Source organism: Oryzias latipes, chromosome 3 (assembly GCF_002234675.1).
Source record: "Oryzias latipes chromosome 3, ASM223467v1".
Lineage (NCBI taxonomy): Eukaryota > Metazoa > Chordata > Actinopteri > Beloniformes > Adrianichthyidae > Oryzias > Oryzias latipes.
This window is the reverse complement of record NC_019861.2, coordinates 34,018,076-34,031,527: the sequence shown is the minus strand read 5'-3', so window position 1 is coordinate 34,031,527 and position 13,452 is coordinate 34,018,076. Positions and strand designations below refer to the sequence as shown.

At 41.7% G+C, this 13,452-nt stretch overlaps 1 protein-coding gene across 2 annotated transcripts in view; it reads left to right on the top strand.

The window, feature by feature from the left end:
* Positions 1–13,452, top strand: part of cdh8 (cadherin 8) — a 117,524-nt gene that overhangs the window by 47,325 nt on the left and 56,747 nt on the right. For both annotated transcript variants that reach the window (XM_023953698.1, XM_023953697.1), the window contains exon 3: positions 1,181–1,475. In XM_023953698.1, the coding sequence (XP_023809466.1) occupies positions 1,181–1,475 (295 nt within the window). The remainder of the gene's footprint in view (positions 1–1,180; positions 1,476–13,452) is intronic.

Genomic DNA, 13,452 nt, shown 5'->3' with positions numbered 1-13,452 from the left:
CTTTAAACAACACCTCCGAGACTATAAACTCATAAAAATAGGCCTATAGTAACACAGGGGGTGCAAGTGGGCGGGGGCTTTAGAGTTTGGGTCTACCACTACCCTGCCACAGAAAGCTATGTGGACGTGTTGAGTCCGAGAAGGACAGTGAAACTGCTGAATGCAGGTGTGATTTGGTGTGATGGCTTCTTTTTAAAGGCATGCATTTTAGCAAAAAAAACAAAAAAAAAAGGTAAGAGCGAGAGGAGATTTGAGCTCCTGGTCAATAACTTTGAACGCTGCTCGATTTGTGTCGCCTGTCCCCTCCCCTCTGAAAGTCATCCACCTCTGGGATCCAGAGGTTTACACGAAAGGTGACTTACAGTAAAGGAATTGCTGTGCATGCTTGTGTGAATAAAAGCAAACTTATTCGCTTTTGTTGTGCCTTCTCTGCTCTGACCTCTTCTGACCTTCTGCACCATTGTACCCCCTTCCTTCACTGCTTAACCTCTCAGAATTGAAAGTGGCAGAGGCTTTTTGCCGCCCTTCTATCTGCAGATGTTACAAACAGCCGTACGTAGCATTGTCAGCCTCATTAGTTAAACCAGCCCGTGCGTCGGGTGGGATCTAACCACTCAGCCTTGCATGTAATGCCGCTTTAGTGAACTAATGAAACTGTAATTACAAAAATAATGAGGAACCTGCAGCATCGGCCAGTAACTAGTTATTTGTGAGAAAGAATTATCTTGCGCAGAATTTCCTGTTTAAATTTTTCATGGATTTTTTTTGTTTTTGTTCCTGCCCAGTGCACATTAAAGGCAAATGCAGCTTCCTTATTCCTTGAACTTAAGGCGGTAGGGAGCAATATACTTCACAATTTGTGTGTATTTGATGCATTTGTGATGTGTAATGAGCAACAGTGTAGCCAATGGTCCATTTCCCTCTGATACTTATAAACGTATTGTCCCCAACGGGGCTCATTTAGCAAAACATAAGCCATGTTGAGCCCCGTTAGTACAGAGGCTACACCACTTTCAGCAAAGTGCAGCAGTAACATCACCTCACAGGCATGTAGTGCACTTATCTGCTTTTACATGGTAAGAACCTCTGCTGTCTGCTGATGGTGCAACGATTAAACCCCCTTCTGCCTGTGCCCTTTTAATACGACCCCTTGTTTTTTTTTCTCTTCCTTTGATTGCAGCTGCACACAGACTTGGATGTGGGCAACAAAAACATCAAATACGTCCTTGCAGGTGAGGGGGCGGGCACCATCTTCGCAATCAATGAGTTAACGGGAGACATCCATGCCATGAAGAGGCTCGACCGCGAGGAGAAAGCCGAGTACACGCTAACAGCCCAGGTCATTAACGCCGACACAGACGACCCTTTGGAGCCGCCGTCAGAGTTCATCATCAAAGTTCAGGACATAAACGACAATCCTCCACAGTTCCTCCAAGGCCCGTACCGCGCATCTGTTGCAGAGATGTCTGCTGTTGGTAAGACACATTTCCAACGTACGCCTTAGATAATCCTTGTGAGAGCTTTCCAATCCAACTGTTCCCTAGTGGCCTATTGCATAGAAAATAATGAGTAAGTACACGTAAATGGAACCAAGGAGGTCTATATACAAGTCTGTCTGACTGCTCTGACACGAGAGTGATACATCAGTCAAAAAAGCTTTGGGATTTTTTTGCCAACTTCACCTCAAAAATGAGGAAAGACCTTCTGCAGCAAACAGTACAAACACAACAAACAAGACACAAGCAACAATAAATAGTAATATACTGAATTTGTCTCATAAACTAATGCTTCAGTCATATGTATCCATGCAGGGGTTGACCCGTCCAAATGCTGCAGGTTTTTTGGTTATCCGGGCCCATACAGGGTCGTAGATAGGTGCAGCTGCATCTTAAAAAGTGTGTCCTGCAGTTCCCTTGTGGCTCATCCAGCCACCTAAAGACATGTCCTGAAAAGGGAATGTACAATTGTCGTATTTGTAAGTATTTGTGAGGATACTGTCGTACATCACCCTATTCTAGTTATTAGCAAGATGCGCACACTGGCTCCTGACTGACCACGTACAAATGCTGTGCCCATAGGACGCCTGTAGGATGCACACACAAACTTCACTCTGATTATTTAATTTACTCATTTCTAACACAGGTGCGCAAGAAGCGCACATTTATCACTTGAACAATTCAAACAGGCTCCTTGCCCAGTCCACAGGATTTCAGGGGTTGAAAAAATATAAAAAATCCACGCGAGACGCCTGCATCTCACCTACTTTCCCCTTATTTACCTTTGCATGTTGTTTAAATATTTGCTACAACCTGTGCATGAACATTCTATCTCAATGAGCGATCGGCGATCTTTAACATTTGTGCATGTCCCATTCTTGTTTGGTCATTTTTTCTCCCGCATCCACCTGTTACACCAGTTGTGACTAAAGCTTGAGGAGCTCAAGACTTATTTCAGGCACACTAAAACATGTAAAGGTTTGCTTTTTTATAACACAAAACATCCAAAGTGTCTTGGTTTCTTCAGCATTCTTTAACATTTTCTTGATGCAGTCAGTTATGTTTATATGATGATCAAAGATTGATCAGAGGCTTTTTTCTCATATTTGTAGCATTCTTAGTAATGGTGTCTTCATTCGTCTTTTCACACCACTTTCTCTAGGAAGTCTGCAATGATTTATGGTAAAAGAATTAAGCATTTGAACTTGCTTGTTGAGTCAGCATAGCGAGCATGGTCAGAGTTTGAATGCATGTGTCATACGCTGATACACAAGCACTCCTTCTACACTGGGTTCTCCCCTTCCTCTGTGCGGTCAAATTGCCACTGATTAATAATAATGTATTATTCATGCAGGATTGGCAGAGGCCTGTCAGTGGATCATTACTGTTTTTTTCTTCAGAGAGCTTCACCACTGACCCAGGAGCAGCAGGAGTCTTGTAGAAAAACGTAGCAGGAGGAGATCAGAGTGTGTCTTTATGCCGTTTTGACACTGGAGGAGCTCAGTGAGAGTGCGGGGGTCTGTTGCTGGGCGGTATGTGCTTGTTATTGTGTTTCCTCATTGAGCAGCTTCTTGTTACCTGTCAAGAAGCTGACACAACACGCTAGGGCAGATGGTGTTAGGTATGTAATGGAATCTGTTTGCTAAATCCCATCTGCGCGAGGCAGCCTTTGCGTCAGTTCTTTGAAGCAGAGATGGCTTACTGAAGATTTCAGCTGCTGACTGATGACTCTAGCTGATTCTTATTAGCTGCTGCTGTGGTGGAAGCAAAAGGGAACAAACGACGTTGCAAAAGTATCCGTGTAAACACGGCATAATAGTGAACTCTTCTTGTCTGAACCCTGCTGCTCCCTCCTTCGGATCTCAGTTAAAAAGTGCCGCAGCTCTCCGTGGGTTTTTGTCGGAGCAGTGCAGGGACAACCATCCAAAGCAGTTGTGGAAGATGACAGCACTGTGAATTGCCAGAAGAATAATGCATAAGAGATGGAAATCGGCATCTCTTTGTTGACTGTTGTTCCTTTTTGTCACTCCTGATTAATTAAACATTCATGGGTGCTCAGTTGTTTGCTTGAAAGGCTTGAAAGGAAAACGAGTTTTCCTCTTGTTAAGTTTTCATGTGCTGCTGCATCACGGGAAGAATCAGACGCACCGGACAAACAAACAAGAAGTCATTCATCTCTCTCATCTCACATTCATAAATTGCTACTTTCCTTCCACAGTGTTCCATTTTCGTCACCCTCCGAAAAAGAGACTGTGTGACTCGGTGGATTACGGGAAGTGTGTTGAGCAGTGGGTAACTAATAAAGTCCACAGGACAGGGAGCTGAGATAAATGAATGTCGGAGAAGTCTGCTACACACGCGATGAGCAAATCTGCACCAGAAACCAGGAAGCATTCAAATGCAATTACAGCACGTGGAAAAGATGCCGCATTGTGTCTGGTATTGAAGTCAGACAATTCTGAGCGTGCTGATGCGTTTCTGCTCGGCGTTAACTCACCTGCGCCAAACAATCAAAAATCTAATCCGGACCATAACAGCCTGCTTCTTCTGACGATGTTATCCACTTACAGAGCCTGTCAGTTCCACTCCACAGTTCATCAATGTCTTAGCAGCTCTCTGCTTATCACGAGTGTATCCTCGCTGTATCAGTGAGAGCAGGGACAAATATCAACACCCACCTTTTATCTGTCAAGGACTAGGATAGATAGAAAACCCCTATATTGAATGTCACCATCTTCCGTTGGAAGCGGTCCCCACAGCCGGATGAGATATGTGACATGGGCCACAGAGGTTGCCATGTTTCCTGTGTGTGAAGGAGCATGGAGGTTAATGGGAAACGAAGGAGACGGACCTTTTGTTCTTCCTTTAAAAGGTTTGGCCGGATAAGACGGCTGGCTTTCTGTGACTTTTCTCTGACTTTCATTCTCTGAATGACTGAGAATGAAGGTGCCTATCATTCTAATTGTGTAGTGGATCACCTCTGTAAGTACAGTGCAACAATGAGAGGAAGTAAAGAGCAAAGGTGCTCCCTTCACCGGAGGTGAAATGGTGCGTCAGAATGGGATTTGATGTCATTAGTGGAAGCGGTCGGGATAAGTCTGTTATCAGCGCCTCTTCTGTGACGGCATCCCATTTGAGTTGATTTTTCTAGTTGGTTCCGCTGGTAAGACGGGAGAAAAACAGCTCAGCAGTTAAAAAAAACAACCTAAATAGTAACCTCATCTGGAGACCTTTAGCCAAACATGTTGGAGCCAGACGGCGTCAGTAAGCAGTTATTGGTCCAAGTCCATCTGAGTCACGGTTTCTATAGCAACCACTCTCGCCAATCAGGAGTAAGCTTGTTGGAGGTCCACACCCCTAACTCATGAAAATGGGCTACACACAATCTATCAAATGTTTTGAACGTTGGACATGGGGCCAGCAGGCACCGCCTACTTTTATTGAGGCATCTGATTGGCCAGTATACTTTATACCTTGAATAACTTGCACAAGAAAAAAAAAAAAAGAAAAAATAACAATTTTCATTAAGAACATGTTAAAATAAGTAATAGAGTAAGAATGATGATTCTGACAGATAGAATGACTGAGTAATGGCTGTATTCTATAGCTATCACTCTATCTCTCTATAGAAGTCTATGGGATTTTGAGTTCTCAGAGCCCGCAGGTACTTCCTGTTTGGAACGCCAGGAGGGAGAGGTCACACAGACCAATTCTCATATACAGTTGATGAGCACGACTCAAACACTTTTGATGTCATCAACACAATTCAATGCCAACTTGTCTCCGCTTATTTTGAAAGTTAAGAAACTCTCACGGCTGTTCATTTATTCAGTTTTGAGTCATTGTGAACAATAACATTTTCTTGTTGTCATTTTCTACCAAACAGAACTAAGAAACTTAGGCTGAATCCTAATTTTTACTCTACCCCCTACGGATTCTCCCTACCCCTCCAACTGTAGTTGCATTTGCAGGGGTATGATTGTCCGAAATAGTTTTTCTGAGTGCTAACCCTCGCTGTGGAGTGCTTGGCGTCCCTCCGTGTTACAGCACAAAGCCATTTCTTCATGTTGGTGTGCTCTGATGCACAGAAGTTCACATTTAAATCTAAGTAATGACTTTTTGTTTTAGCATGACCTTTTTAAAGCTATAAAACCAATGTTGTTGTTTTATATTTCCGAGCACTAGCAGCTCCGCGGTAACGTAGCTGACTGGTGATTACTGATGTCATCGAGTGGGAGTAACATCCAAATTCGAAGACACAATTTTTCCATGACTCTCCGTTTGGAGGGCTAAATGTAGAATTTGTTTGCTTGACATTTCAGTGAAATTAGGGACTTGTAAGTGAAAAAGTGCATTTGGATGGCAGAGAGGTCCTCCCCAGTGTTTTCCGTTTCACATCACATTTGAGTAAATGTTGCTCCAAAAAAATGAATTATTTTGGCTTAGGGTTAGTTAAACTTTATGGATTGCAATAAAAGTGTTAATTATATGAAAAGCCTTGTAATTAAAGTTTTCTTTTCAGTCAAGAGCAAAGCAATAAAACACCTTGGTTATATGAAAAGCCATCATTTCTTCCTCCCATGTGTTTTTGGAAATTTTCCGAAAACATTTTTTTAGCCATTTCTCTCTTTGTAACCATCCTTCCACAAAGATGTCTGTCCTCTGAGTTTCCAAAGATTTAAACTCACATACGGACACATACCAGCATGCACGGATGAATATGCAGAGTGATGAGGTCAGCAGGCGAGTTGCCAAAGACTGAGGTTCTTGCAGTTCGAAGAACAGCATCCACAGGAAGTTATTTTCCATCTGCACTTTGAGTCAGACTCATAAACAAACAGTTACTATGAATCAATGACAAAAATAACATTTTGAGTTGGGTAGATTCATGAGGCATTGTTCATGCACTCATTGGCTAATCTGTCCCTTAGAAACCTTTTTATTATTATTTATATACACGATACAGAGAACTCCTGTGGAAAATTCTTGTTTCTTACCTCTATACATAAACCAATTTATAAAGGGCAGCTTTAGAGGTCTGTGGTTTGGTTCTTGGTCTGCACGGCGCCCTGAGGTTGCACCCTGAGCCTGCCGATGCTCTAGATGCATTTATTTCTGGGTGTGTGCAATATAGATAAAAAATAAATAAATAAATAGAACACAGAAAATACCAAAAAAAAAAGAGAAAAAAAACTAAGTGAATAAAGAAGGACAATCAAGACTGGAAAAGTGCAATCCTGCTGCAGTTCTACATGAGTGCTATGATTCTGCTGTAACATTTAAGGCTATCGTGGTTATAACAAACCTAAAAATGATGCGTCAAAAAAAAATAAGATGACCAGAAATACATAGCATCTTATTATTTAAAAATTTAAGCCAAAATCCTGCAGAAAAAACAACTTGTTTATAAAAAAGGCAAAGCTGATCTGATGCAGCTGACCAGTCTCAACATAAAGCAGAGACTTCTGGCATCCTTCTGCTTCAGAGCATTCAGGACTGTTCACACCAGGTCCAACTGCTGCAGCTATTCAGTCTGGCACAGGTTATGAGGCCATTTTAAGTCCATCCTACAGAATCAAAAAAGATTTTTCAGGAAATAAAAAAAAAAAAAAGCATTTCAGATATAGTTGCCAATCTCCCCAGCCGCCTGCCTGAGCAACAACAGCATTAACTGGGATTCAGTGTTCATCGCTGTGAGAAAACCTCTCCACATTACACACGCTGATTTCATCTTTAATTAATATAAGAATAATAATTAGCGCAGCTAGAATCGAACACAGCAATTTTCAGGTTATCATGCTGATTTTTGTTTTATGTGTTTTACAAATCCAGGATTTGTCTAATGTCCTCTGCTTCTAATCTTCGAAAAAACAACGGAACTAAGCTTATTTCCCAGCAGCTGATTAAAATTCCATGTATCCTTCCCATCCTTATCTCACCTCATGCATATCCTTTGCTTTCCAAATAAATATTGTTAATGAAAGTCTTTCATTTCAGCAATGGTGAATTTATTTGTGCAAGCCTGGCCATGATGAGCACCGTTGTTGCACAAATCTCCCAAGATTAGCGCATCCAGTTTTCTTTAATGGGGTCTTCGACTTTAAGGCCAGAACAAGCTGACAAATTCCCTTGTATATTTGTCGACCATATGCTAGAATTATGAGGCTCTGCCACTGCCTGCAAACAACAAGGGGGTTGGGATGTAGATGGAAATTACAAAGTCTGCTTGAAGTGACACTTCAGGTAATTAGGAGCAGGTCGCTAGACCCTCCTCTTTCTGCTGAGGGGGTGTGAATGCCAATAATCTACGCTACAAGACAAACTTGCTGAATGTAGTTTTGCCATGTGAAGCAGGCGCGAGAGGCGCCCCAGGAGTATTGGGCTGCGAGCCTGTTTCATTATCAGGGCGATTAATAAGCGGGCTTGCAGACAGATGGTTCGTCTGCGTCTCCGAAACCCGAACTGAAGAGCAGATCCGTGCCAAATGTGTCAAGATCCACCAAATTGAAGCAAAGACACAAAATTGAAGTGACATTAATAGATTACCTGAAGCTGATTTGCATTTTAGGAGTATGCGGGTAACAGGACAAACAGGCACAGGCGTCTCCCTCCGCGGGGGTCTTGATGATGTTTTTGATTATGCTTTCATCACCAACGGCAGCTGTGAAAATAAGTAAAGGCTTGTCATCACAGATTTGGTCGATGAATGAGCAGACTTGATCACAAGGAGACATATGGAAATGAGCGAGATAGAGGCTTTTATTGGAGCTGATCGTCACATGCTTCCATCACCAAGTGAAAAGCTGCCTGTGATCACACACAATTACCACGCTGATAGTTTTAAAATTCGTAGGATGATACATAACCCTCTTTATGGCTTTTCCTTTTTTTCCACGTGTTGCAGTCAGTCTTTTGGATCAATAGAGGAAAAAAATGAGATATTTTCAGAGCATTTTATGCTCTACTTGAGCCAGATGTTCTATAAATAAAAATGTTCTTTCTGGATATACCGGGAAACTTTGTCGTTGTGTGCTGATGCAGCAGTATATCTGCAACATATATCAGTTTTGGAGAGTCTGGCTGTGAATAAAAAATCGCAGTGTTTCAGGGTCAGAGCAGCCCACATTTATAGAGCATCTTTTATCTAGCCTCTCTCAGTTGAGCTTTGAGCTGAAAGAGAAGCTGGTGTTTCTCTTTTCTCTGATCCTAGACTCTGCTCTGAAGCTTGGCAGATGGGCTGAGTAGCAGGGGGCTCCTGGCCCTTTAACACTTTGGGCAGCTGGGCCAGAGCTGGGCCAGGATGGTCTGGAGCACGTCTGATGAGCAGCTCTTAGGCTGGGCAGGGACGTGGGCCGGGATGATGCTGGTGGGTGGCTCATAGGCTGTTCTGAGGTGAAAGGGGGTCAGAGCAGTGAACCTGGCCAATGCTCCCGCCCTCTCAGGCCTGTCTATCTGCCAGCCGGCCCTTTTCTGTGGCGAAGCTAAATGGGGATTGGACAGGCCTCCGGGGCAGAACGATTTAACTGACAAGCTGGAGTTTCTCTGTAAATAATGTGCAACTCCCAACTATCTCACCTCATCTGGCAGCAGCTTCTGCATTTGTCTGTTTGGTTTTGGTCTCTTCTCTTTAAGGCTGTGAGTCAATTTTGGTTTTGCTTATGTGACCGTTACTCCTGAGCTGATCTTAAACTTCTCTTTGAGAGTAACTTGGCTTTCCCTATTTTTCGGAAAAATAGTGTCTTTAAATGCGGACATTACTACCACTCAATGACATCATCATGTACGTTAGCCCGTAGCTGCCAGCGCTCGGAAAATACATAACATTGGTTTTATAACTTTAAAAAGTCACGCAAGGACAAAAACTTAATGCTTACATTTGCTTTTTCATGTGAAGAAATGCATTTCTTCTCCATGTCACAAGCGCGACGTGGATCACTCTACTGGAGGAGGGTTACCCAGTTTGGGAACCACTAAAGCTCCAAATGCCCCTACAATTGGAGCCAGAGGGGTAGGGAGAGAATTCAGATTCGGCCTCAAACTCATAGCGGGTGCTGCAGGTTTTTGGGTTGTACTGTGGAAGGGCATAAAGAGGAGCACACCTTAAGGGGAGCACAGGTGTCTCTTTCAGTCCTCTCGAGGCTCATACAGCACCGTTAAAGGGCATCATGAAAATAGTACATACATGTGGTGGGTTTATTGTGATAAATTTGTAAGGTGTACGCACTTATGTCATATTGGTGATGCTGTCTTATGGTGTCCTTATGCCACACTCTAGTCGTTAGTAAAGTGCGCTTATTGGCTCCTTACCAACCGCACCCAATTGAGGATTTACCTACCTTCACGGGTGTATGTAAAAGGTTAAATCCTCTCATAATGCTTCTAGAATGTCCACGCAAAATATACTGTGTAATTCCTTAACAGGCTGCAACCGAAGGGGGGTGGGGGATGGCTTATCATGTGAACAGCACTAGTGGGCTCCTTGCGCAGTTTGCAGGATTTCGGGGGTTTGGAAAAATGAAAAACTGTACGACTCACCTATTTCACCCTTACTTACCCTTGTGAGTTGTATAAGTGTTGGAAATGACCAGTCGTTCACAGCGTGCTCGCAGAAAAAAAAAGTGCATTAAACATTTTAGCTCTGCAAACTCACCGAGCTGTCTACGACCTTGATTCTTCGTGCAGATTTGCCCTTTTTTTGCCCACAGGTAGCCCGTATCCATTAGGGCAATTCTGACTAAAGCTTTACTTGCTGTTCAGGCTGAGAGCTGTAAGCTTTAAGCCATGAACCACAGCTGCATTCATAAATAAATATGTTTTTAAAGAAACCGCAAGAAAACCTTTCAATTTGTTCCTTTTAGAGTCATTTAGTAGCACTTGACCTTCACATGGATTCATTTAGATTCCTTTTTCTTATATGTTTGGTACAGTAATGCCTGCCATTGATCACCTGCTGGAATCTTTCATTTGTGTGTCTTCTTGAATGTTGAACCATGAACTCCAAATAAGGTCAATGACTTTGCTCCTTAATGCCTGTGAAAACAATTCCAACATGACAATTAGCGCCCCTCAAGACCAACCAGAGGTAACAAACTCCACAACTGCAGAGTTTGGCCAACCTTTGTTTCGTTTTCTTTAGAAATGTTCTGTTACATGGGCTTTTTGTCCTTTTTCCTATTCCTAATTGAGCTAATTCAGCTCTTTTAAATGGCTCCACAAGGAAAAGGATCAGTGGGATAATCCCAGAAGTGACAAACATCCTGTTACAAAGTTATGGACGCAAAGAAAAACAAGACATACCTGCTCGCATAGTCACAGCTGATCAATAACACACACAAATGTGCATTACTAATTCATCCAGTGCAGCTCTGAATTATGTATGTCACATCATCAGTCATTGGTCCGGATCCGGTAATATGAGCTCTTTCAAGCCTCCTGGGCTTTTTTCTTTCCTTTTTTGGGGAGGTTTAGAGTGACTGCACGTAGGCGTGTGAGCTCAGAATGTGTAAAATATTCTGCCGATCTGCACATATGCATTAAGACACATGCCTTTCTTTATGTTACCATAAAGATGCTGCCACTCAGGTGTGATAACTCACCCTCCCTGCACACATTCTTTTCCTTCTTACTTTATTTCTCTCCTTCCTTCCCTCCCCTTTTTTGCTCTCCATCACTCCTCTCTTCTAAGCCATTGCTCTCCCCTCGCTCTTCCCTTGAGGGAGAACAAAACGTAGCTGGCTTCGAGGTAATGAAGCCCCTCAATGTGATCTGCATAAGATTGCCTCTCCTGCAGGCGTGGCTGCGCTGCCCCAATGAATAGCAAAAGACTCTCAATGAGACCGAGGACAAAAAGCCGTCTTCGCCTCAGCCACCGTGTCGTTTTTCAAAGTCACGCTCTTATTTATTTATTAATTTTTTGGAGGGGGGGAGTCTGTGCCGTGCCCATGAAGTAGAAAGAGAAGGAAAAATGAGAAGGGACAAGATGAATAACAAACCAAGTTCATGGAAGGGAAGGTAAATGAGGGAGTGCGTGTGTTTATTCATGAGGGAACGTGTGCACACGCTCTCATCTGCCTTTTTCTTTTCTTTATTTATTTTTTTACTTCTTGTTATGAGGAGAAACACAACACAAATGGTGAAAGCTGTCATATGTGCCACCTCTGTGTCTGACAGCAGGCCAGATTAAATGAATGTCATGCAGCGGGGTCAACAGCGGGACAATGAGGCACGAGGAAATGAAAGGCAGGGCAGAATTAGCACACAGTCTAAGCTCTCTGTCAAAAGTCTGGTTAAAAGTGCAGCTTTGAGAGGCATGTGTCATCCTGTCGTGTTGCTTTATCAAGGTCAGCTAACAATCAGAGAGGGAAAATGAGGCCGCAGCTTCTTCACTAAATCATTCCACTCTAAGGACAGTGAAGTGATTTCTCCCACATTTTAGAATTCCCTTTTTGAGTTGCACATTTTGACAAAAAAAAAACAAAAAAAAACAGCGCTTAGATCTTCTAACAGAAGCTGCCGTTTCTGATGTTTGAATTGAGCGGACGAACGATCGATGACGGGATGCGATGAGAGAAGAAACAGCTGACTAATCAGTAATGAAGATTTCTTGTAGTCTTTAATTTTAGCCATCACTGCAGCTGACATGCATCTGATCAACAACTGAAGGCGGATTTAGAAACGACTTGCCAAAAGCTCCCGTTAAAAAACAAAGTATTTATTGCAATGAATACCCTCAATAAAACAGGCTGGAGTCATTATTTATTATTGGACAGTTTTATGGAGAAATAAGTCAAGGTGTCCATTCATTTGCTGCCTCATAAAACTCCCCAAAGTCAGGAGGAACACTTAGCGCTCCCCATTTTTGCCTTTTGACTCCAACAAGTGAAATTGCTGGAATATTTATCTAAGTACACAAACCAAGTGCTGAAGCTCAGTATAATGATGATTTTGAAAAACATCCATTCTTTGCTCAGTGGGGGAAGTGGCTGTCAAAAAAGAGTCCTCCTGCATACTGCTGAGCCATTTTTTATTGAGTTCTTTGGATGCTGTGATTGAGCAGCGGAGTGGGGTCGACCGAGAGGTGAAACTTATCGGAACATTATGAATCCATCAGCTTTGAATCAATCTTTAATGGATCTGACCCGTTTTGTGCCTGTTTGTGTAGTTTAAAAACCGTCAACACAATAGAGTTTTTGTCAGAATACTAAAAACTCACATGTAAGCATTTGTGTAACATTCAAAATTATTAAAAACAAATAACTTTTCATTTTAACACTTGGGCTTTGTAGAGCTGTTTTAAAACAAAAAAAGGAGACAAAAAACCTTCAATGTTTTCAAAACAATAAAACTGCAAAATAAACCAACGGTGGGTATTATTCATTTAGTAAATATTGTGACTACTAATACAGATTGTGTTGTCGTCTTGAATTGGTATTTTTTTCCTTAGTAGAAAAAAGAAAAAAAAACTATAAAAGTAGTGTTAACCCTAGTGAAAAACTACCCACAGGTAATGTTTTATACATCAGGTAAAGTAAGTCAATAAGGACAAATATTTTAGTCTTTTCTGTGCAATATGAATGTAAACATATGAGTGACTCTTTGGAAGGTCAATAAACTTAGAAAGGCAGCCTGCAACCCAATTTCTGTTTAAGCTGCCAGAAAAAAGGTTAACTTGACATTAATTGCGCTTCTCTGCAAATACTAACAATACATTTACAATACAATTACATTCAGACCTATTTTGATGATAAACAGCTAGTCAGGAATAAAAAAATATATATATATATATTTAAAAAAATATATATATATATATATATATATATATATATATATATATATATATATATATATATATATATATATATATATATATATATATATATATATATTTCCATCTAGCAGCTTCATCCAATGTAGGATTACTACAGACGGTCCTAAAGTAAGACTATGGAAAACAAAA